Here is a 25570-nt window from a genome sequence, read left to right as displayed (position 1 = left end):
ATGATAGTAACAGATCTACTACCAATTTCATTTATAGAAGGGAAAGGGTTTCGGGAGTTAATGTCCTTTCTTGAACCAAATTATAGCGTACCTCCTAGGCGGATACTATGGAGACGCTTGCAGCTTTTTTATTCTGAACTGAAAGAGCAAGTACAACAGAGGCTACAGGAAGCAGAAGTAGTTGCTTTAGCAACAGATATATGGACGTCTCGAGCAGCAGATTCTTACATTACAGTGACATGTCATGCTCTGTATAGGAACTTCTGTACAGAAGGTTTTGTTCTCAAGACAATTGAACTAGAAGAACGTCATACAGCTGAAAATGTAGCTAATGGTATTAAACTGTGTATGGAGGAATGGTGCATCAAAGACAAAGTAGTTGCATTAGTTCACGACAATGCATCGAATATGATTAATGGTGGACGTTTGTTGCCGGTTTACAATGTATCATGTTTGGCACATGCATTGCAGCGATCCATACTGACCTGTTTAGAGAAAAGCGAGGTAACAAATATAATTTCAATCTGTAGCAAAGTGGTAGGGCACTTCAAACATAGAACCACTGCTTCAGTCGCGCTTGAAAAGAAACAAGAAATTCTGAAGTTACCAAAGCATCGCCTTATTCAATATACAAAGACTCGCTGGAACAGTGTATATTCGATGATCGAACGGTTGCTGGAACAAAGAGAAGCAATAATTCAAGTGTTCTCTGATAGAAATGTCACTAAACCTAAGGATGCAAGGAATTTACAATTAACTGAAGACAAGTGGCAAATCATGGAAGATATTGTTCGAGAACTGAAGCCACTGCAAATGGCTACAACAGTTATGTGTGATCAAAAGTGTTCCATTTCTTTTGCTTTACCATTAGGCTATGGTCTTATTTCTAACCACCTGAAGGAATGTCCTTCAGATTCTGAAATTATTAAGAACTTGAAATCTTCAATATCAGTTGACTTAGGAAAGCGTCTTCAGCTCGATGTATTATGCAATTCTGAATCATCAGATTTTTTGTCAAATAGTGTTCTGAAATGTTACCTCTTAGCAACATTCTTGGACCCAAAGTACAAATCATTACCATTTCTGAATTTTAAAATGCAAACAAATATCCATAGATTGGTTCATGATATGCTCGTAAAATCTGAAGGATCAGAAGATAATGTATCACAGCAATCGTCATCAGCATTAGACTATTTGCTTGGAATATTTCCATCGTGTTCAAAAAGTCCTAATGTAACAAACACTAGCGGATCCAGAAGGATCGTTTGGAGGGGGCGGTTCGCTTCCTGGAAGATGAGAGTATCTTCAAGGTGACTAAAATTTTAGCAATTATGGAACGCATACCAATCCGGAGTTGGAGGGGGGTGTAAACCTGATTTCCAGATTCCATTTTAAGACCCGAATTTGTGTGTGTTTTTTAAAAAAATGAAAGTATGTTCTTTCTTACGGCTTAATGAACCCGTAGATTCATTGTCGCAGTAACAAAAGAACGCAAGTGCATCCTCCCTTGCGCTGTACCAATTAAGTAATTACTTTCATAATTTGCTTGCATAAGATTACTCTTTATATTCTTCTTCTCAGTCTACTTAGAGATCCATTTAAAACTCTGTAAAACTCTTTTCTGCACTTCGTAAATATTCCTTTACAAAAATGACAGAGAGAGATGTTGAAGTATCACATCACAAGGCAGGAACGTACGCAGGGAATGGATCCAAGGAGTCCGGATCCCTTCCACAAAATCTCGATTTTTCTGTAAATTTCGTCCAATTTTGGTGGTGATTTTAAAAATTTGAATATAATTTATTCTCATTTTAAATTTGGACTCCCTCCCGAAATAGTCCAACGTACATGCCTATCACGAGGTATAAGACATGTATAACTTACTACGTTTTCTTCATTCATGAGGTCCTGGTGTTACAGCCTTGAAAGGACTAACTAACGCCAATAGCACTGGTAAAAAGTGCCCTCGCTTTGAAAAATTTTTGATTTTTTTAAATCGCCAATGCATCTATTTTTAAACAAATCCGTTCATGGGGTCACTAGCCAAATAACCTCAAAACTGGAATTTTTGAACTTCCATTTATGCCAATGGTAAAAGTGATGGTTGAATAGCTCTTTTTTATACTAATTTGAGGACACTGAGGCCAATGGAAGGAGGTTTTAACACATTGGTGTATGAAGCGATGAGAAAAATGACATCAATGAATTGATATGCATACTCCATTCTCGTGACTCCATGGACGGAAATGCGTTAAAATGGTTCAATTGGATTCAAGGTTCTCAAGTTAGTATGAATTTAGCAACTAGAAATTTATTCAAGAATAGGTACTTTCTACTTGTGGCAATATCGTTTGTTCTCTGAGCGCATTACAGTGATTCGGATTTCACCTAAAACTGCAGATGTACGTTTCATATAGTATCAGTGCTAAAAGGAACAAGCTTGTTTCATATTTTGTTGATATTGATATTTGGGAGGGGTGTCATGGTGAGTTGTGGTATAAGCCTGTAAAGCGCTTACTTCTTTCGACTTGATTCGAGTCCATGATGCTAGCCAAAGTATGATAAACAAAGCATGTATATGGAAATAATTGAAAGCCACACATACACCCTGTTTTCATGTGCCTCCCCAAATTGCATGAATTTCCCATTACTGGATTTTCACATGTTTGTACTGCCTCTTCCAGTCTTGGTCGCTTCACCAAAAATGAAAACAGAGTCACGTTCTTCAGTTTCTTACTCATCTTCAACACAAAACATACACACTAACAGAACCACCGTAAATTAATATATAACGGGTTGAATTTGAAATATGCAAAAAATTACAGTCACGCAAAAAATATTTTATCGCTGTCAATGTAACAGAGTAGGATCACATGGTTAAAAGTTATCTTGTCATCTGTTATCTGCCATTAAGCACTTCCCATTTCTTCTCTGTGTAGATAAATATAACTTTCCTTTGTTTATTTGTTGCACTAAAGTGATCGCAGGAAAACACGAAGCTTAACCTAAATCTATCGATTTCACTATCCAATAGAATGCAAGGGTATGTTCCGATCGTCGACTCCTATCCATTATATTTTTTCATTGTCCTCTCTTAGAAGGACATAATCTTTGAACTATAGCGTTATGCGAAGAACATTCCCTTATGGGCAAAATGTGGTTGGATTTTCGATGGTGTTTGGTTTTTTGAAAATCAATCTTTCACCACGACTTCAATTTTTCAACATTGTTGAGATTTTCTTAAATGTGTGTTCGGATTGCGGCTCCATAAATCGTACCAAAATCTTCTGATGTATCAAAGGTGAGGAAAACTTTTCTATGATCGGTATAGAACCCAGGATTCACGAGACGTTGGAAGTTACTGATAGATCTTGGCATTATGTATCCATAGAATTGTTCATTTCTCAAGAAAAAACTTTCAACTGTATTCAATTAATGTATTTAAAGATGAATGTATCAGGAATTCAATTGCTGGTACGTTCAGGAATTTTTCACTTAAACAGAAGAGAGCGAGAAGACAAATATAGGACACTGTTATACCAAAGTGTATACAAAGGGTATTTTGGTTTGTTGCTTAAGCGGCAACGACATGGCGGCTAAAGGAGACGTTCATTTGCTGATTATAGTAGAATCCGAAACACTTTTTTGTTCAAATGTACTCCAACCGGGAATCGAACCGGGGACCATGAGACCCGTATAGGTTATTTTGTACAAATTCACCGCTTTTGCAGTGGTATAATTGAGTATGTAAAGATAAAAAGCAATAGACCAGACTAAGAAAAGGAGGATAGAAATTGGCTCTATTAATTTGTTAAATGTAGCTTTTAGAAAAATAGTATAATTATAGTTATTCCTATAACAACAATAAAATTGTATTATACTAGCCTTCGCCTAGGGTGAGGCTTCGACCCAGACCCCCAATTTGCTCGGAATACGAGCTCGCCCAATATAGCAAATGCTCCTACGTGTTACTATGGCTCAATATTTAGCCTTCTTCTGTATCTTTCATATAGAATTGAATTTAGCTAAAACTCTGTCACGAAGTTCAAACACCTCATACAGCAGAGCAGAAAACACATAAGACTCGTTCTCTTTTACGACCTCCATTTTAAGGGTGAACTCGTTCCCTTTTATGAGCACTTTTTCAACCCTTATTTTAACATAAGAGATAACACATAAGATTACGAACACATAGAAGAGAAGATAACACATAACACTACGTAACACACAGCAGAGCAGATAACACATAAGACTCGTTCTCTTTTACGACCTCCATTTTAAGGGGTGAACTCGTTCCCTTTTATGAGCACTTTTTCAACCCTTATTTTAACATAGGAGATAACACATAAGATTACGAACACATAGAAGAGAAGATAACACATAACACTACGTAACACACAGCAGAACAGATAACAGATAAGAATATGAAACATAGAAGGGGTGTATTCGTTCTCTTTTATGAGCATATTTTCCAACCCCTATTTTAAGATAACAGAAATTACATAAGATTACGAACACATAGAAGAGCAGATAACACATAAGAGTATTCCAACCCCTATTTTAACATAGCATAGAATACATGGAGACTATGAACATACAGCAGAGCAGATAACAAACACAACCACCTCCATTTTAGGGGTGTATTCATTCCCTTTTATGAGCATATTTTCGAACCACTACTTTAACATAGGAGACTATTAACACACAGCAGAACAGATAATACATAGCACAGCTAATAAAAGAACATGACTTATTTTCCAACCCCTATTTTAACATAGCATACAATACATGGAGACTATGAACATACAGCAGAGCAGATAACAAACACAACCACCTCCATTTTAGGGGTGTATTCATTCCCTTTTATGATTACTTTTCCAACCCCTACTTTAAGACAATGAATACCTATGTAACATAGCGATTCGATACGCTCTTTGAACCGATTTGGATGACACTCGGCATATGGGGTTTTCGAACATGCTGATTACAAATATCATACTTATTTTTATCTGGGTCTTACAGTTTATGTGGGATACGCCCTTTCTAAGACAATTTTAACCGATTTGGATGAAACTCGGTATATGAGGGTTTTCGGACATGCTGATTACGAATATCATATTTTTTTTCTACCTGGGTCTGATAGTTTATGTGGAATACGCCCTTTGTATGACACTTAAAACCTAATAACTCGAAAATGGAGCCAAATATTGAGATGCTGTTTCCACATATAGTAATCGGCCACCAACTACTACAAGTTCCAAAATACTGATCATCGAGGTCAAAGGTCAACATACTTAAAACCTAATAACTCGACAACTGAGACACATATTGAAGTGGTGTTTCCACATTTAGTAATTGGTCATCAAATACTACAAGTTTCAAAATAGTGGCCATCGAGGTCAAAGGTCAAAACTCGAAAATGGATCCACATATTGAGGTGCTGTTTCCACATATAGTAATTGGTCATCAACTAGTACATGTTAAAAATTCATGACCATCGAGGTCAAAGGTCAACATACTTAAAACCTAATAACTCGAAAACGGAGCCAAATATTGAGATGCTGTTTCCACATATAGGAATCGGCCACCAACTACTACAAGTTCCAAAATCATGACCATCGAGGTCAAAGGTCAAAATACTTAAAATCTAATAACTCGAAAATGGAGCCAAATATTGAGATGCTGTTTCCACATTTGGCAATAGGTCATTAGGTACTACATGCCCCAAAATTAGTGGTCATCGAGGTCAAAGGTCAAAATACTTAAAACCAAATAACTCTTAAATGGATCCACATACTCAGGTGCTGTTTCCAAATCTAGTAATTGGTCATCAACTACTACAAGTTCCAAAAATAGTGGCCATCGAGGTCAAAGGTCAACATACTTAAAACCTAATAACACGAAAACTGAGACACATATTGAGGTGCTGTTTCCACATTTAGCAATTGGTCATCAACTACTGCAAGTTCCAAAAATATTGATCATCGAGGTCAAAGGTCAAAATACTTAAAACCTAATAACTCGGAAACGAAGCAACGTATTGACGTGCTGTTTCCAAATCTAGTAATAGGTCATGAACTAGTACATGTTAAAAACAAGTACTGACCATCGAGGTCAAAAATCAATCTCTTAAATGGAGCAACGTATTGAGGTGCTGTTTTCAAATCTAGTAATAGGTCATCAACTACTACAAGTTTCAAAAAATAATGGTCATCGAGGTCAAAGGTCAATCTCGTAAATGGATCCACATATTGAGGTGCTGTTTCCACATTTAGTAAATTTGTGTGATCTATTCAATTTTGTACAAAGCAGAAAAAAAAAGTGAAGAAGGAATAAATTTGAGTGGCTTATTTACTTTTGTATTAATGAGAAAGAAATCAAAAGAACACAATTTTAACTAGCGCAGAATTTCTGTACCTTTTTGGGCTATTCAAATGGAGTAACAAGAAAGAAAGCAAAGATATGCCATATTAACTAGCTGAGAATTATATGTCATCTTGTATTATTTAAGCAAAACGAAGAAAGCGAACATGGACCATTTTACTCAAATTTGGATGGAGTATTTATCTTTGTATGAACCAGAAAAAAATGATATTTCTGTACAATTTTGTACTACCTAAATAAACAAATTTTATTTTTGTACCAATCACAAGAAAATCAAAGAAGGGTCTTTTTATACCTTTTTGTGCTATTCAAATAATAGAGGGAACAAATTTCAGTGGTCTATTTTATTTTTGTACCAATCAGAAGAAAAGCAAAGATATGCCATTTTAACTATTTAAACAAACGAAAAGATAAATTTTGTACTAACGAGAAATGCCATTTTATACCATTTTGTATTACTCCAATAATCGAAGGAATACCAGAAAAAAATAAGTGAAGATTAGGTGAATTATTTTCTTTTGTACCAACTGGAAAAGAGAAGAAGAGCTACTTTAACTAGCTCATTATGTACTGTTTAAACAAACGAAAATTGACCATTATGTAACTTTTGAAATACTGAAATGTTCTATTTTTGTATCAATCAGAAAAAACCCGAAGAAGGATCATTTTAACAAGTTCATAATTTCTGTAACCAAAGAATAATTTCGATGTTCTACTTTTTATACCAACGAGAAAAAATGAACTAGCTGAATATTTTATATCATACGAAAGAATAAATTTAAGTGACCTATTCAATTTTGTACCAATGAGAAAAGGCATTTAACTGGCTCAGAATTTGAGTTGTCTATTTAGTTTTGTACCAACCTAAGAAGAAGGGCGAAGAAGGACTATTTTATAATTTTACTACTCAAATAAACAATGGAGTATTTAGTTTTGTACCACCGAGAAAAACAAAGAAATTGCACCATTTTGGAGTATTCAAATTAACAAAGGATTTATAATTTGTGTCAACACAAAATCAATTAAACGAAGTAATGCATTTGAGTGAGCTATTTAATTTGAAAAACCGAAGCAGGATCATCTTATACCATTTTGTATTATTTCAACAAACAAAGGAATGAATTTATATTAACCAGAAAAAGCAAAAAAAGGACCATTTTAACTAGCTGCGAATTTTATATTATTTTAAACTAGTCTAATAAACGAAGGCATAAACATGAGTCAGACCAGAGAAAAACCGAAGAAGGTCCGTTTTAACTAACTGAGAATTTCTGTACCTTTTTGTACTATTTAAACAAACGATGGGATAAATTTGAGTGACCTGTTTTTTGTACTAACCAGAAAAATCGAAGAAGGTACCTTTATACTAGCTCAATGAACGAAAGAACAAATTTTAGTGTTCTACTTTTTATACCAAACAAAGAAGAACCATTTTGTACTACTCAAATAAACGAAAGAAAAAAGTGAAAAAAAGACCAATTTAACTAGCTCAGAATTTATATATGTTTTGTTTAGGTGTCCTACTTTATGTACCAGCGTGAAATGCCTTTTTAACCAGCTCAGTAGTATTCAAATAAACAAAAAACCGAAGAAGGATCATTTTAACTAGCTCAGAATTTCTGTACTTATGTGCCATTCAAACAAATGAAAAAACTAAATTTGGATGGAGTATTATTTTTGTGCCAAGCAGGAAAAGAAAAGAATTTGTACTGACCAGAAAAGGCGAAGAAGGATCATTTTATACCTTTATGTGCTATTTAAATAAACGAAGGAATAAATTTGAGTGATCTATTCAATTTTATACCAATCAGAAGAAAACCAAAGAAGGGCCATTTTAACTAGTAGAGTATTTTTGTGCTACACAAATCAACAAATGAATAAATTTGAGTGACCTATTCAATTTGGTATCAACAAAAAATACCATTTTAAATAACTCAGCATTTTATATCTTTTTGTGCTATTTAAATAAACGAAGAAAGCGAAGGAGGTCCAATTTAGCTAACTCAGAATTTTATACCATTTTGTACTAATCAAATAAACGAAGGAATAAATTTTTGTGACCTATTCAGTTTTGAAAACAAGCAGGAAAAGGAAAGAATTAACATTTTGTACTAATCAAATAACCATATTAACTAACTCAAAGAAACGAAAGAATAAATTTTGAGTGGCTTAAGCAAAGAAGGTCAATTTGTACCTTTTGTGCTATTAAAACTGAGTGACCTATTCAATTTTGTTTGCAATTAAAAAAAACGGAGAAGATCTATTTTATGTACATTTTGTACTACTCAAATAAACAAAGAAATACCATATTCTGCTACTCAAACAAACGACGGAATAAGCTCAGAATTTCTATACCTTTTTGTGTTATTCAAATAAACGAAGGAATAAATTTGTGTGACTTATACCAACCATGAAGGTCCATTATAACAAGCTCGGTATTTTTATACCATTTTGTATTACTCTATTTCATTTTTGTAACAATCAGAAGAAAACAGCTCAGAATTTTATACCTTTGTGCTGTTACACTGAAGTCTCAATTTTCCGGTCATTAACTACATATTTGAACGTAAGATTTAACAAACCAGAGTTGAGTCATAATTCTGTAGAGCAGACTCCATAGCAATTTGCGTAACAGCATGATTGGCCAATTTGAATCACAGCAGAAGAAAAGATCATATAAAAGTAAGAAAAGTAGATATTTAAGCAACGTTGCAAATGCGTTACCTAACATTTGTATTGCTAGTATAGAGAAGGTTGTAAGGTACTGCCTGTTGTTCAACGATTCAATTATTTTTTTAGAACTTTCTTTCCTCGTCTAAGTCATACATGTGTTATACAATTATTTAATGAGTACACACCAAATTCAGTATTATTATGTGAAGCATGTTCTAAACATAATGAGAATGGAATATAAGTTTATGGAGTATATTTGGAAATAATAGAACATACATCATGATGTTTTATATTGCTTGAAACATATTATTAAACACGGAGAATGCATAGAATGCTTTTATTGTAGGTATATAAATAGATGTATCACACTTGATTTGTTTTTGCTGAAGAGCAGAAAAAATGACTAGCACGGAGATTGTTTATGTTTCACCTACAGAAAAAGAAATTCAGCGTGAAAACGAAAAACCTATACTGTTAATTCAACCGTCTGACCCCGATTTGCCAGATGAATTACGTGATAAAGTGAGAATCATATATCCAACACAAGAAATAGAAGAACTGTATTATTTTAGACGCTATAATAGATATAATGATGAAATACTCCCGGAAAGTGATGATGACAGTGTTTCAAATATTACCTGTTTTGGAGTGGAAGCTAATGAGTGCGAGTGTACTAGTGAAAATATTAGTCATACATGTGTTATACAATTATTTAATGAGTACACACCAAATTCAGTATTATTATGTGAAGCATGTTCTAAACATAATGAGAATGAAAAAGATCACAACTGTTTGCTGCAGTATGATTACGAATTATTGCAAAAGGTGTGGACGATCTTAATTAAACGTGAAATGAGAGAGAAAATCTATAAACTCTATTTAAAGAAGCATTTTAAAAGTTGTAATATTAAGAACACTTATACTTTGGAGAAAAAATTTAATCTGGTATATGAATACATTACAGAGTGTGATTATTATATCAACAAAATAGTAGAAATGTTTTTAGAGAAAGATAAACAATTATTTAATTCTGTAACTGAACACTGAGACACTAGCATATGCATTTGATTGTGTAAAAATAGAAGAACTTGAACTGTTAACTGGATCAATTTGTAGTACTGTAATATTACAAACATTGGACTCTGGCAACTGAATTGTCAGTGAGAGTCAATTTAAATTGTTCTGTGAATGACACAAAAATATACAAAATGTAACACCACAAAGGTATAAAATTCTGAGCTGTTTTCTTCTGATTGTTACAAAAATGAAATAGAGTAATACAAAATGGTATAAAAATACCGAGCTTGTTATAATGGACCTTCATGGTTGGTATAAGTCACACAAATTTATTCCTTCGTTTATTTGAATAACACAAAAAGGTATAGAAATTCTGAGCTTATTCCGTCGTTTGTTTGAGTAGCAGAATATGGTATTTCTTTGTTTATTTGAGTAGTACAAAATGTACATAAAATAGACCTTCTCCGTTTTTTTAATTGCAAACAAAATTGAATAGGTCACTCAGTTTTAATAGCACAAAAGGTACAAATTGACCTTCTTTGCTAAAGCCACTCAAAATTTATTCTTTCGTTTCTTTGAGTTAGTTAATATGGTTATTTGATTAGTACAAAATGTTAATTCTTTCCTTTTCCTGCTTGTTTTCAAAACTGAATAGGTCACAAAAATTTATTCCTTCGTTTATTTGATTAGTACAAAATGGTATAAAATTCTGAGTTAGCTAAATTGGACCTCCTTCGCTTTCTTCGTTTATTTAAATAGCACAAAAAGATATAAAATGCTGAGTTATTTAAAATGGTATTTTTTGTTGATACCAAATTGAATAGGTCACTCAAATTTATTCATTTGTTGATTTGTGTAGCACAAAAATACTCTACTAGTTAAAATGGCCCTTCTTTGGTTTTCTTCTGATTGGTATAAAATTGAATAGATCACTCAAATTTATTCCTTCGTTTATTTAAATAGCACATAAAGGTATAAAATGATCCTTCTTCGCCTTTTCTGGTCAGTACAAATTCTTTTCTTTTCCTGCTTGGCACAAAAATAATACTCCATCCAAATTTAGTTTTTTCATTTGTTTGAATGGCACAAAAGTACAGAAATTCTGAGCTAGTTAAAATGATCCTTCTTCGGTTTTTTGTTTATTTGAATACTACTGAGCTGGTTAAAAAGGCATTTCACGCTGGTACATAAAGTAGGACACCTAAACAAAACATATATAAATTCTGAGCTAGTTAAATTGGTCTTTTTTTCACTTTTTTCTTTCGTTTATTTGAGTAGTACAAAATGGTTCTTCTTTGTTTGGTATAAAAAGTAGAACACTCAAATTTGTTCTTTCGTTCATTGAGCTAGTATAAAGGTACCTTCTTCGATTTTTCTGGTTAGTACAAAAACAGGTCACTCAAATTTATCCCATCGTTTGTTTAAATAGTACAAAAAGGTACAGAAATTCTCAGTTAGTTAAAATGGACCTTCTTCGGTTTTTCTCTGGTCTGACTCATGTTTATGCCTTCGTTTATTAGACTAGTTTAAAATAATATAAAATTCGCAGCTAGTTAAAATGGTCCTTTTTTTGCTTTTTCTGGTTAATATAAATTCATTCCTTTGTTTGTTGAAATAATACAAAATGGTATAAGATGATCCTGCTTCGGTTTTTCAAATTAAATAGCTCACTCAAATGCATTACTTCGTTTAATTGATTTTGTGTTGACACAAATTATAAATCCTTTGTTAATTTGAATACTCCAAAATGGTGCAATTTCTTTGTTTTTCTCGGTGGTACAAAACTAAATACTCCATTGTTTATTTGAGTAGTAAAATTATAAAATAGTCCTTCTTCGCCCTTCTTCTTAGGTTGGTACAAAACTAAATAGACAACTCAAATTCTGAGCCAGTTAAATGCCTTTTCTCATTGGTACAAAATTGAATAGGTCACTTAAATTTATTCTTTCGTATGATATAAAATATTCAGCTAGTTCATTTTTTCTCGTTGGTATAAAAAGTAGAACATCGAAATTATTCTTTGGTTACAGAAATTATGAACTTGTTAAAATGATCCTTCTTCGGGTTTTTCTGATTGATACAAAAATAGAACATTTCAGTATTTCAAAAGTTACATAATGGTCAATTTTCGTTTGTTTAAACAGTACATAATGAGCTAGTTAAAGTAGCTCTTCTCTTTTCCAGTTGGTACAAAAGAAAATAATTCACCTAATCTTCACTTATTTTTTTCTGGTATTCCTTCGTTTATTGGAGTAATATAAAATGGTATAAAATGGCATTTCTCGTTAGTACAAAATTTATCTTTTCGTTTGTTTAAATAGTTAAAATGGCATATCTTTGCTTTTCTTCTGATTGGTACAAAAATAAAATAGACCACTGAAATTTGTTCCCTCTATTATTTGAATAGCACAAAAAGGTATAAAAAGACCCTTCTTTGATTTTCTTGTGATTGGTACAAAAATAAAATTTGTTTATTTAGGTAGTACAAAATTGTACAGAAATATCATTTTTTTTCTGGTTCATACAAAGATAAATACTCCATCCAAATTTGAGTAAAATGGTCCATGTTCGCTTTCTTCGTTTTGCTTAAATAATACAAGATGACATATGATTCTCAGCTAGTTAATATGGCATATCTTTGCTTTCTTTCTTGTTAATCCATTTGAATAGCCCAAAAAGGTACAGAAATTCTGCGCTAGTTAAAATTGTGTTCTTTTGATTTCTTTCTCATTAATACAAAAGTAAATAAGCCACTCAAATTTATTCCTTCTTCACTTTTTTCTGCTTTGTACAAAATTGAATATATCACACAAATTTACTAAATGTGGAAACAGCACCTCAATATGTGGATCCATTTACGAGATTGACCTTTGACCTCGATGACCATTATTTTTTGAAACTTGTAGTAGTTGATGACCTATTACTAGATTTGAAAACAGCACCTCAATACGTTGCTCCATTTAAGAGATTGATTTTTGACCTCGATGGTCAGTACTTGTTTTTAACATGTACTAGTTCATGACCTATTACTAGATTTGGAAACAGCACCTCAATACGTTGCTTCGTTTCCGAGTTATTAGGTTTTAAGTATTTTGACCTTTGACCTCGATGATCAGTATTTTTGGAACTTGCAGTAGTTGATGACCAATTGCTAAATGTGGAAACAGCACCTCAATATGTGTCTCAGTTTTCGTGTTATTAGGTTTTAAGTATGTTGACCTTTGACCTCGATGGCCACTATTTTTGGAACTTGTAGTAGTTGATGACCAATTACTAGATTTGGAAACAGCACCTGAGTATGTGGATCCATCTAAGAGTTATTTGGTTTTAAGTATTTTGACCTTTGACCTCGATGACCGCTAATTTTGGGACATGTAGTACCTGAAGACCTATTCCTATATGTGGAAACAGCATCTCAATATTTGGCTCCATTTTCGAGTTATTAGATTTTAAGTATTTTGACCTTTGACCTCGATGGTCATGATTTTGGAACTTGTAGTAGTTGGTGGCCGATTCCTATATGTGGAAACAGCATCTCAATATTTGGCTCCGTTTTCGAGTTATTAGGTTTTAAGTATGTTGACCTTTGACCTCGATGGTCATGATTTTTAACATGTACTAGTTGATGACCAATTACTATATGTGGAAACAGCACCTCAATATGTGGATCCATTTTCGAGTTTTGACCTTTGACCTCGATGGCCACTATTTTTGAAACTTGTAGTATTTGATGACCAATTACTAAATGTGGAAACACCACTTCAATATGTGTCTCAGTTGTCGAGTTATTAGGTTTTAAGTATGTTGACCTTTGACCTCGATGGCCACTATTTTTGGAACTTGCAGTAGTTGATGACCAATTGCTAAATGTGGAAACAGCACCTCAATATGTGTCTCAGTTTTCGTGTTATTAGGTTTTAAGTATGTTGACCTTTGACCTCGATGGCCACTATTTTTGGAACTTGTAGTAGTTGATGACCAATTACTAGATTTGGAAACAGCACCTGAGTATGTGGATCCATTTAAGAGTTATTTGGTTTTAAGTATTTTGACCTTTGACCTCGATGACCACTAATTTTGGGGCATGTAGTACCTAATGACCTATTGCTAAATGTGGAAAGAGCATCTCAATATTTGGCTCCATTTTCGAGTTATTAGATTTTAAGTATTTTGACCTTTGACCTCGATGGTCATGATTTTGGAACTTGTAGTAGTTGGTGGCCGATTCCTATATGTGGAAACAGCATCTCAATATTTGGCTCCATTTTCGAGTTATTAGGTTTTAAGTGTCATACAAAGGGCGTATCCCACATAAACTATCAGACCCAGGTAAAAAAAAGTATGATATTCGTAATCAGCATGTCCGAAAACCCTCATATACCGAGTTTCATCCAAATCGGTTAAAATTGTCATAGAAAGGGCGTATCCCACATAAACTGTAAGACCCAGATAAAAATAAGTATGATATTTGTAATCAGCATGTTCGAAAACCCCCATATGCCGAGTGTCATCCAAATCGGTTCAAAGAGCGTATCGAATCGCTATGTTACATAGGTATTCATTGTCTTAAAATAGGGGTTGGAAAAGTAATCATAAAAGGGAATGAATACACCCCTAAAATGGAGGTGGTTGTGTTTGTTATCTGCTCTGCTGTGTGTTCATAGTCTCCATGTATTCTATGCTATGTTAAAATAGGGGTTGGAAAATAAGCCATGTTCTTTTATTAGCTGTGCTATGTATTATCTGTTCTGCTGTGTGTTCATAGTCTCCGATGTTAAAGTAGTGGTTCGAAAATATGCTCATAAAAGGGAATGAATACACCCCTAAAATGGAGGTGGTTGTGTTTGTTATCTGCTCTGCTGTATGTTCATAGTCTCCATGTATTCTATGCTATGTTAAAATAGGGGTTGGAATACTCTTATGTGTTATCTGCTCTTCTATGTGTTCGTAATCTTATGTAATTTCTGTTATCTTAAAATAGGGGTTGGAAAATATGCTCATAAAAGAGAACGAATACACCCCTTCTATGTTTCATATTCTTATCTGTTATCTGTTCTGCTGTGTGTTACGTAGTGTTATGTGTTATCTTCTCTTCTATGTGTTCGTAATCTTATGTGTTATCTCCTATGTTAAAATAAGGGTTGAAAAAGTGCTCATAAAAGGGAACGAGTTCACCCCTTAAAATGGAGGTCGTAAAAGAGAACGAGTCTTATGTGTTATCTGCTCTGCTGTGTGTTACGTAGTGTTATGTGTTATCTTCTCTTCTATGTGTTCGTAATCTTATGTGTTATCTCCTATGTTAAAATAAGGTTGAAAAAGTGCTCATAAAAGGGAACGAGTTCACCCTTAAAATGGAGGTCGTAAAAGAGAACGAGTCTTATGTGTTATCTGCTCTGCTGTATGTTCGTTATGTTACGTAGTCTGATGTTATGTTATGTGTTCGTAGGGGTTGAAAAATATGCTCATAAAAGGGAACGAGTACACCTCCTAAAATGTGCTTGTAAAAGAGAACGAGTACACCCCCTTAAAAGTGCTCATAAAAGGGAATAAATTCACCCCTAAAATGGAGGTCGAAAAAGACCGTGGGTGGACGGTTCAAGGTGTTGGATTTCCCATGGGCTCCTGAGTTGTTCTATTATGAGCCAGATCTGTTCCAGGTCTGTTCCAGATCGATCATTTTTCTACTACTCGTCTGATCGTCCGTGAGGTTTTCGAGATGAGACACCCGAACCTCTCGGCACCGTGCTCATCTCACCATTGAGACCGACGAGAGATTTTGAAACAATTCGTAACTCTTCTTGGAGAGGTCCTTCATCGTCCTATCCAGGTAAGTTCAAGTATCAGGAAAATACTTATTGGCAGGACCACGAACAGTGACCAGATTACACGGATTGATTACAAATAAATGTCCGCCCAAGCAGAGACTTCGAATTGAAATGGTTACAATACCACACATTTTGATTAGACTCTCCTAGGCTTGTTACACAAATTGGATCGGACGTGAAAAGGCTATATTTATATTTGCCAATGATAAATGCTGGAAATATAAAAAAAGGAAGCCTTTGGGGGGGCGGTTGCCCCCTCCGCTCCCTCTGTGGATCCGCCAGTGGTAACAGATGAGCTTACTCTTTATAAATCAGATCAGTGTCTTTCGCAAAGTGGCAACAGCCTTGAATGGTGGAAACTTAACGAACATCGGCTTCAAAAATTAGCATATCTTGCTAAAAAATTCATGGTGATTCCAGCAACTTCAGTCGAATCTGAACGAGTATTTTCACTTGCTGGTAATATTGTTACTGCCAGTAGATCTAGACTTCTCCCTGAAAATGCAGATATATTAATATTTTTGAACAAAAATCTAAAAACTCTCGCTTGCAAACCGCAATAGGTTGGCACAAGTTGCACTGGTGAATTAAATTTTAAATAAAAAAACGCTTAAAGTGCAATATGCAAACACAATTTCACAATCAAACGCAACTCGTAAAATTTATGTTTAGTGAAAGTTTGATAGTGTTTGTTAAGGTATATCAATCAATACCATTCTGTTTCCTTTCGGCATATTTTCTTACGTTTCTTTTCTTGTTTTGAATTGATAGAATTCACTAGTGTTTATCTAATAAAAGTCGTTGCCCTTAGGGTTTATCTTATGTAGGTTTAGTTACTAGCGTAAGTAAAGTATTCAATTTTAGGTGAATGAATATAATTATTTGATATCTTTCTTTAGTTTTTGATAACATTCTATTATTTTCCAATTGAATGTTACTGAACATTTTTGAACTTGCTTCATTAAAAAAAACTACAAATGTCCGTTAACTTATAACTTTCGCAAAATATGGAAATTTGAAGCATGTAGTTTGATTGATGCTACTTAAGCAGTGTCGCAGATCAAGAAATTTCGTCGATTTCTGCATTGAATTTTAAGTTGACATGGGACAAAGTATGTATAAAATACAGAATGAATACGGTAATTTTCATAAAGTATAAATTAAACCCATAATAAATAATAATATCCATCCATAACGTTTTCTTATTTCAATTAACTGTTTCTAACGCTTTCAATCTCAATGAATCAATGCATATACATGCAGTTTGTATTTGTTTTCGTTTGACTAGTATTGGCGGATGGCAAATGCTTCACCTGCAGATAAGTTTAGGGAGCTTACATCTCAAACTTTGGTTTAAGCTCAGGGTGAGAACTGTAGCACCTCTTTTTTTTCTCTCTGCGTAAGTAAACAGAAGCGTAGTCCTTGGTTCTATTGATGTATGTGATGCATGTGAAATATTTGCATAGGGCATTATTATTTCGCCGCATATACGGTATGTTAGTGGATAATGAAGTAAGATAACAGTAATATTAGTAATGTTACATTGTTATTGAATCTTGTAACAGAGGAGAGGCGCTTTTGCTATTTTTTATCTAATGTCGTTAAGAAGAATAAAGGTATGATATATCCATGAATCTGTGAGATGTATTTCAGTTTTCTCTTTTGGTAAATTTTGGCAAGTTTATGTAATTTATACATTATTTCAAATAATGACATTCCCAGGCTTGTGATCATAAATTTCCTTGCAAACAAAAACATTTGTATATGTAAAGAAGCAGTTCTTGTTTTCATTACCAGTGCATTTTTAGGACAAAAGCTCAGTTGTCTAAAAATGACTTACAGAGCTTCATATTGTATCTTCGTGAGTGACTGTAAAATTTATTAAGAAATCTGGTTGCTGGACACTACTTGTGTATAATTATCAATTTCTTATAGTGTATTTTTTTCTGTGTGAAGTATTTTTGAAAATAAAATAACTAATTACATAGCTAACTAACTAACTCTACGGCCTATGGAACCCGGAGGTTCAGTGCCGCGTTCACAAAAGCTCTCCACTGACTTCTATCCTTAGCTAATTGCATCCAGTTTCTACTTTGTATTACTATCTCTGCGAGATCCATCTTAATATTGTCCTCCCATCTGCGCCTAGGTCTTCCTAATGGTCGTTTTCCTATGGGTCTACCAGTCAAGACTTTGAAAGCGTTTCTACTTTCTTCCATTCTAGCTACATGACCTGCCCACCTAAGCCTCCTAGACTTGACGACCCTAACAATGTTGGGTAAACCGTATAAACTATGTAGTTCCTCGTTATGAAGCTTCCGCCATTCCCCATTCTCGTTCCTCTTGGGTCCGAATATTCTTCTCAGGATCCTGTTCTCAAATACTTTCAGTCCATGTTCTTCCCTCAGAGTAAGCGACCATGTTTCACAACCATACAGAACAACAGGCATGATTATCGTTTTATATATTTTAAGCTTCAAATTCCTCGACAGAATTCGCGACGACAAGAGATTTTGAACCGAATAGTAACACGAATTCCCTGCTTTTAGTCGACATTTAATTTCTTCGTGAATATGATTTTCGTCTGTTAATATTGATCCTAAATATTTGAAAGTATCCACTTTATCAAAAGTATTATTTAATATTTTAACGCATCCACAATTTGCCGTATTACGGTCCCGACGCACTTCCATGTATTTAGTTTTCTCTGCATTTACTTCTAAACCCATGTCCCTGCAAGCGTTTAATAAGATCTCTGCATTTATTTCTACTGTTCTCCTATCATCCCCTATTAAATTTACATCATCAGCATATGCCATAACCTGGTGAATGCCGTTCAACTCTAGGCCCTGGTTGCTATCTTTGATTTTCCTTATGGCGTATTCCAGCACAAAGTTAAATAATAATGGCGACAACGCATCTCCTTGTTTCAGGCCATTTTCGACGTGGAAGCTTGTGGACAAAAATTTTCCTACCCGGACTTTACTTTGGGATTCACTTAAACATATCTTAATTAATCTAATTAGCTTTCTCGGTATTCCAAGTTCTGTAAGAACTAATTACATAGCACAGCATTAATATTTAGAAAGAAACTTTTTCATAAAATGAAATAACAACTTCATTTCTTTGTAATGAAGAAACTTGATGTATTCCGAGTTCTAGAAACTTGATGTATTTGGAGTTCACAAATTTTGTCAATGTCAAAGCGTGTTCTTTTATCTTGCTTTGATTCTAGATGTAGAAAGTTTGAATTGAAGTATATATCTATTACGTATGTATCTTCCTAATAAACTTCTAAAGTGCACCAACAGTATATATAAACATTTAAAAACAAAATAATACAACTCTTGTATCTTTCAACACAAAACTCCACAATTTGCAGACAAATAAAACCGGTTTTGAAGCTTCTAAATAGTTTTGTAATTTATTTCGTACTTTCTTTCTACTTGTTTAAGAGCATGTAGGTTAAGAGATAATACGAGCAGCAAATTTAAACGCATAAAGAAGTATGAAGGTACTAGCAAATGAAGGCTCCACGACACCACGTATGGAGGATATCTTAGCGAACCATTCTGACTTTTTTTAATCCCTTCTACGTAGCTAAAATCAAAGAACGCTGAAATACGTATTTGTTTATTTTAAATGAGAGGTTCAAACTACATGTGTGTAATCTTAAAAGCTTACCTCACATTTAGCGAAACTCACCGTATTTTTTATTTTATTTATTTATTTATTTATTTATTGGTGAGGTTTAACTGGATTGTTGACGGAACTTGCACAATACAATATTTTAAGTTTTTGTTTGCAAATAAACCTACATCTGTTTTATCTTCTGGTTATAATCACCATAATTTGCATGGTTGGTTTCTTGAGCAATGAAGAATTCGTATTTTCCATTGAGCTGATGTTCAACGTAGTAAGACTTTGCTAGTAGTAGCTTGTAATTCCCATCTAAGCGCTTCACATCGTTTGGACTTAACAGTGGAAATTCTCAAGACTGCGTTTCGTTCAGTTTGACGAGCTGTCTAGTCAACAAAGTAAAGTGATTGTCTAGTCAAGTTTTCAACTTTTACTACAACCTCTAAACGATTGGGTTTATTTATCTTTACAAGCAATTCGTAAGGGGGGAATAGAGTTCGATCCCAAGACCTTTGGCATGCAGTACAACTGCGTTTACCACTCGATCATCTGTCTTATGTGATAAGCAGCCTCTTATTAGGCTTTTATATTTAAAATTTCAACTTGGTCCAAATTTGATTACCCGTAGTTCGCTAATGGTATATTTCCACAAAGTGAGTATAGGCTCCTTCTAAATGTCTTACTAAATACTATTGAAAAATATAATAAAAACTCAAACATCGTGTTTTTCTTTAAAAAAAAACAAGTAAATTTTTGCATATTTGCGTACTTTTCCCGTAGACGATAATGTTTATTCCAAATTTAATTTTCGCGCCTCTATTTGCCCATTACCCAAAGTAATATATACAGAATTCGCGACGACAAGAGATTTTGATCTGAATAATAACACGAATTCCCTGCTTTTAATCGACATTTAATTTATTCGTGAATATGGTTTTCGTCTGTTAATATTGATCCCAGATATTTGAAAGTATTCACTTTATCAAAAGTATTTTTCCATATTTATACGCATCCATAAGTTGCCGTATTACGATCGTGACGAACTTCCATGTATTTAGTTTTCTATGCATTTACTTTTAAACCTATGACCCTGTAAGCGTTTAATAAGACCTCTGCATTTCCTTCTACTGTTTTCCTATCATCCCCTATTAAATTTACATCATCATACGCCATAACCTGGTGAATCCCATTTAACTCTATGCCCTGGTTGCTATCTTGCAAAGTTAAATAATAATGGCGACAACGCATCTCCTTGTTTCAAGCCATTCTCGACGTGAAAGCTCGTGGATATAAATTTTCCTACCCGGACTTTACTTTGTTATTCATTTAAACATATCTTAATTAATCTAATTAGCTTCTTCGGTATTTCAAATTATGTAAGAATGTCGTAAAATGCTTCTCCTCTAACCGGGTCGTACGCCTTTCTGAAATCAATATAGACATGATGTACCGGAATATTTACAGTCCGGTTAACTTTTGTCCGCTTTTGCATTAATATAGGTGAACTTATGTTCGCTGAGGTTATGCCCGCGACCCGCCACTACATGCAAGAAGAACATAAGGATGGAAAACTTGCTAACTTAATTTCAAATATCTATATGTTAATGATAAAAGATCACTTTGGAAGAACTGGGAAATAACGAAACAACCCCTTCCCCCCTCAACTCTGCCTTCCAGATGGTGGTGTGCAACGAACAAGCGCAAATGTGTCGCCTGGGGCAGAATTCAAGAAATAGGGGTCTCCTTAGGAGAAAGCGAACTTTTCTGAATGTACAGCTGCCGACTTGCCAGACGAACAACAAACACAGTCCCAAAACTCTAGTATTAGGGATCATCTCATAGGTGACCTTCCCTCCTCTCCCTTCATTTATTCATAAGCCCTGTGAGTGAAATCTCCTCGTAGTGTTGATAGAACAACAGCGAAAGGCAAGAATTCATCCCTCTCCCAGCACTCAACCATGCGTCAGTCTTCGGCAACAAATTTCCAAGAAAAATCGATGTACTTGCCAAAATGAAACATCTCATTCCAGTAGAAATGTTGATGACAAATAATGCAAGCAACGCTTGCATTAGGAAAGAATGTGCGGAAACAAGTTAAGGCGGTGGTCACGATATTGAGGTATATATGCGAAGAAATTATCACAAATTTATTTCGGGAGGGGGTTGAGTCCGATAACCACGCTACTGTACATGAGTCAACTGTTCCCATATTATCTAGCAGCAACGAAACAAATTTTGAGTAAAAGCAATTTTAATAGCTATCAATATTCGAGACGAGACCGATTTTCCGAGACTGACCTAAGTCTCGTCTCGATTTGTAGAGGTCTATCTCGGTCTCTGTCTCGTCTCGGTATATAAAAGTCTTGGTCTCGGTAGCATCACTACTTTATTTGCCATAGCATCTGCAAAGCGAATATAATTAAGTTTCCTGCCTACTAGCTACTACGAAAATGTCATCTTTGGTGAAATACTTTTTTGGTGTTTCTTCTAAATATATAGGTTGTTTCAAAACAACATCTATAACGTTTGGGAGGTGATTCCTGACACAAAGATGAGACGAAAAGTATAGATCAACCTGGGTGCACAAACGCTTCCTTTTGGAGTTATAGGCTACCGAAAACATGAAAAAATGAACTTTAAAGGTCCATAGGTCCTAAACTATGGGACGTACCGTTCTCGGGTCAAGACTTTACTTAGGCACTAATATGTGCCCTATGCAAAAATGCGTGTTTCAGAATCCTAAGGTACTCAACCAATAATTTTTATAGAGGGAGTTTGACTACAGGCATATAAGTTCAAGTACTCACCAATTACCTCTATAAAAATTGTTGCGGAAATGCCCCAGGATTCTGAAACATGGATATTTGGATAGGCCACATATTAGTTCCTAAGTGAAGTCTTGACCCGACTACAGGACGACCCATAGTTTAGGAGCTATGGACCTTTAAAGTTCATTTTTTCGTGTTTTCGGCAGCCTACAACTCCGAAAGGAAGCATTTGTGCACCCAGGTTGGTCTACTATTCGTCTCATCTTGGTGTCAGGAGTCATCTCCCAAACGTTGCCGGTGTTCAGGGGCGGATCCAGGATATGATCAAGGGAGGGGCTAAACCATATTTTGCCGTTTTATCCAGTGTAAAGCAGAATTGAAGCCCATTTTATCCAGTGTATGCTTGAGCGTCAAGGGAGGGGCTATAGCCCCTATAGCCCTCCCCTTGGATCCGCCACTGCCGGTGTTGGTTTGAAAACCCTGTAGAAGTTGGTGAAAGGCAATATCTCTGTCAAACTTCCTTCCAACTGTACTTGCCTCCGTCATTTCAACTCTTAGTGAAAGGATTCTTATATATTTTTTTTAAAATAAATGATTTACTTGGCGGAAGCCAACTCAAACCAACATACACTGCATTTTATCTTTCTCTTTACCCGATAACTTGAAGTAACATATTCATGTAGTATGTACTGTCTAATAAATTAAATTGTATATTTATTTTAGGTAGTGCAATTAATATTCCTGATCAGTGAACTGAAGGCTAAAGCTAGCATACATAACGTCTATCTGTAGCCGCGGGTTGGATTCTACTCGTAGTAACACTGATTTCAAACTTCATGCCTTTTTGAGGCATGGCTTTTTAACTTGAAGAACACAGAAAAAGCTTAAAAACCAATATCTTTTAAAAAAAACTGCTTTTGTTGTAAACGGATCCGGTTTACGGAGAACAACGAAACTCCACTCTGGTGAGAAACGAAACTGGGTTTGAAGAAACTTGAGACCAGTTTTGCTTAAATCCGAACAGTTTTTTTTTAGAAATCCGAACCGCTTTTGGAGAAAACAGAAAGCGGGCTTGGAGAAAAAACCGAGCCGGTTTTTGTAAACAACCGAAACAGATTCCTAAAAAAACGAACCGGTTTTGTAGAAAACCGAAAGCGGTTTCGGTGAAAAAACCGAACCGGTTTTTGGAGAAAACCGAAGCCGGCTTCGGTGAAAAGCCGAAATGTCGGTTTTTCGGTTTTCGGTTCTTTTAGAAACCGGTTTCCGGTTTTTATAAAAACCTGTTTTGCCTATCTCTAGTATATACTCGTATACTATATAACCACATATATATCTATATATAAATATATATACTATAACATATATACATATATACACACACGTATATAGAGATAACTAATATGGACTAATAAATACATAAACACGTGTAAGACAATTAATATATATACAACAATATAATAGATATGTGTATTCATATCTTATACTTTAAGCTTTTTCAACAACCTATTCCAGTGTTGGTCGATGATCAGTCCTGAGTTCCAGTTCATAACTTTATTACCCCCCATTTCTATAAACCGTGCCTCCTTCCATTTCCTAACTATGCTTCTTTCTTCCTAGCCTAAAATTTTTACTTCATTCCAATTAACTGAATGTCCCGTGTCCCTTACGTGTTTGTAGACCGCATTTTTGTTCCTTTCTAGCCTAACGTCATCCTTATGTTGTCTTATACGCTCTCTTAGTCTCTTTCCAGTTTCCCCATTATAACACATATCACATTCACCGCACTGAATTTTAAAAATTAGTCCTTTTTTGTCCATCATTACCACTGGTTCTTCTTCTGTCTTCTTCCTTCTTTTTTCCCTTATTACATCCAGAAACCTCTTGCTCCCTTTTCTGTAAGTAATGATTTCTGTTTCTTCTACCAAACTTTCTATCCCCCCCCACATTTTTCTTCTTTCTTCTATTCCTCCTTCACTTTGCTCTCCTTCTCGGCTTATTTCTCTTTCTTAGTTTATCTTCTCCCATCTCCTTCTGTATTTTAGCCTCTTTCTATCGTATCCATTATTCTCCACCTGCTTATGGAATGACTGTATACTCTGTTCCGCCTTGTCTCTTTCACTGGTAATTTGCTTAATTCTATTCTCCATGTTTATGATGAAATTCCTGTTGGTCGAGTAATCTACATCACTTCGGGCGTGGCAATAGTTTCCCGACGCGCAAATTTTTTGATACCATTCTGTGTATATCACTCCTTATTTCCCCCTTATTCTCATATGCAGGAAAACTATAGCCTCTTCCTTTTCTACCTCTAGCTCCAGTTGTATGCCTTTCTCTATATCCTCAATTTCTTTACAAACTTTTCCAATTGCCTTACAGTTCCTTTCCAAATCCCCAAGCAATCGTCAATATATCTAGCAAAAGACACTAATCTGTCACTTCCTTTCATCCTTACTTTCTTCTCCCAGTCGTTCATAGTAATTTCTGCTAACACTGGACTCAACCTGGAACCTATGCTTAGTCCTTCCTTGATTTTCAATAAATTATCACTTATAACACAAAAACTGTTATTCCATATAGTCTTCAGGGCCTCCTTCAGGCCTTCTCCACTCCAACCATTGATCTTCCTATCCTTCATCAATTCAGTGATGACTTTAACAATATTGTTTCTTCTTAGACTTGGAAACATAGCCTTCACATCGACACTGAAAATGATTGTTTTAGCTTTGCTCTGTCCTACTTTTTCCAACCTTCTTCTTAACTCAACCGTGTTTTTCACACTGCTATTGTCTTGTTGCCTCCTTAACATTTCTACAACCTTCTTTAACTCCTCCTCCAATGGTTCAAATATATTTCCTCGGCAATCTAATACTGGTCTCAGTTTTACCTCCTCCTTATGTACTTTTGGAAAACCTTTCATTACCGGTATCCTACTTTTTTTTATTAAGACCTCTTTCAAAACCTGCTTTTGTTAGTGATACTAAAACTTTTTCTATAATTTTCTCACACACAGATCTTTCACCTATCACCTCGTAAGTATCATCACAGATATCATTCAATGTTTCTTTGTTTCATTGTTTTTCCATCACCACAATGGCACCACCTTTGTCCGCTTGTTGCACACATATGTCTTTTCGCTTCTTTATATCCTTCAACACACTGTACTCGTCTTTTTAAAAGTTCCCCTTTGGCTTCTTTATGTTCCTTTCCACAATCACCTTAGCCTTTCTCCTTATCTTATCCCTTATCTCTTTGTCCTGAACTTGA

At 34.8% G+C, this 25570-nt stretch overlaps 2 protein-coding genes across 2 annotated transcripts; one reads left to right on the top strand and one right to left on the bottom strand.

Annotated features, from left to right (window-relative positions):
* On the top strand, window positions 1-23098 carry LOC145675413 (E3 SUMO-protein ligase ZBED1-like). The gene is made up of 2 exons (XM_081745819.1): window positions 1-1233; window positions 23030-23098. Exons 1-2 carry the CDS (start codon window positions 1-3, stop codon window positions 23096-23098), a joined length of 1302 nt encoding a protein of 433 aa, XP_081601945.1.
* Window positions 23099-24638: 1540 nt separating this feature from the next.
* Window positions 24639-25223, bottom strand: LOC145675412 (uncharacterized). Its single transcript, XM_081745818.1, has one exon. The coding sequence runs from the start codon at window positions 25221-25223 to the stop codon at window positions 24639-24641; it is 585 nt and encodes a 194-aa protein (XP_081601944.1).
* Window positions 25224-25570: the final 347 nt, after the last annotated feature.

The sequence above is a fragment of the Thermobia domestica genome, chromosome 18 (genome assembly GCF_964235325.1).
Source record: "Thermobia domestica chromosome 18, izTheDome1.hap1.1, whole genome shotgun sequence".
NCBI lineage: Eukaryota > Metazoa > Arthropoda > Insecta > Zygentoma > Lepismatidae > Thermobia > Thermobia domestica.
The sequence above is the reverse complement of the archived record's forward strand: the minus strand, read 5'-3'. Positions and strand labels throughout refer to the sequence as shown.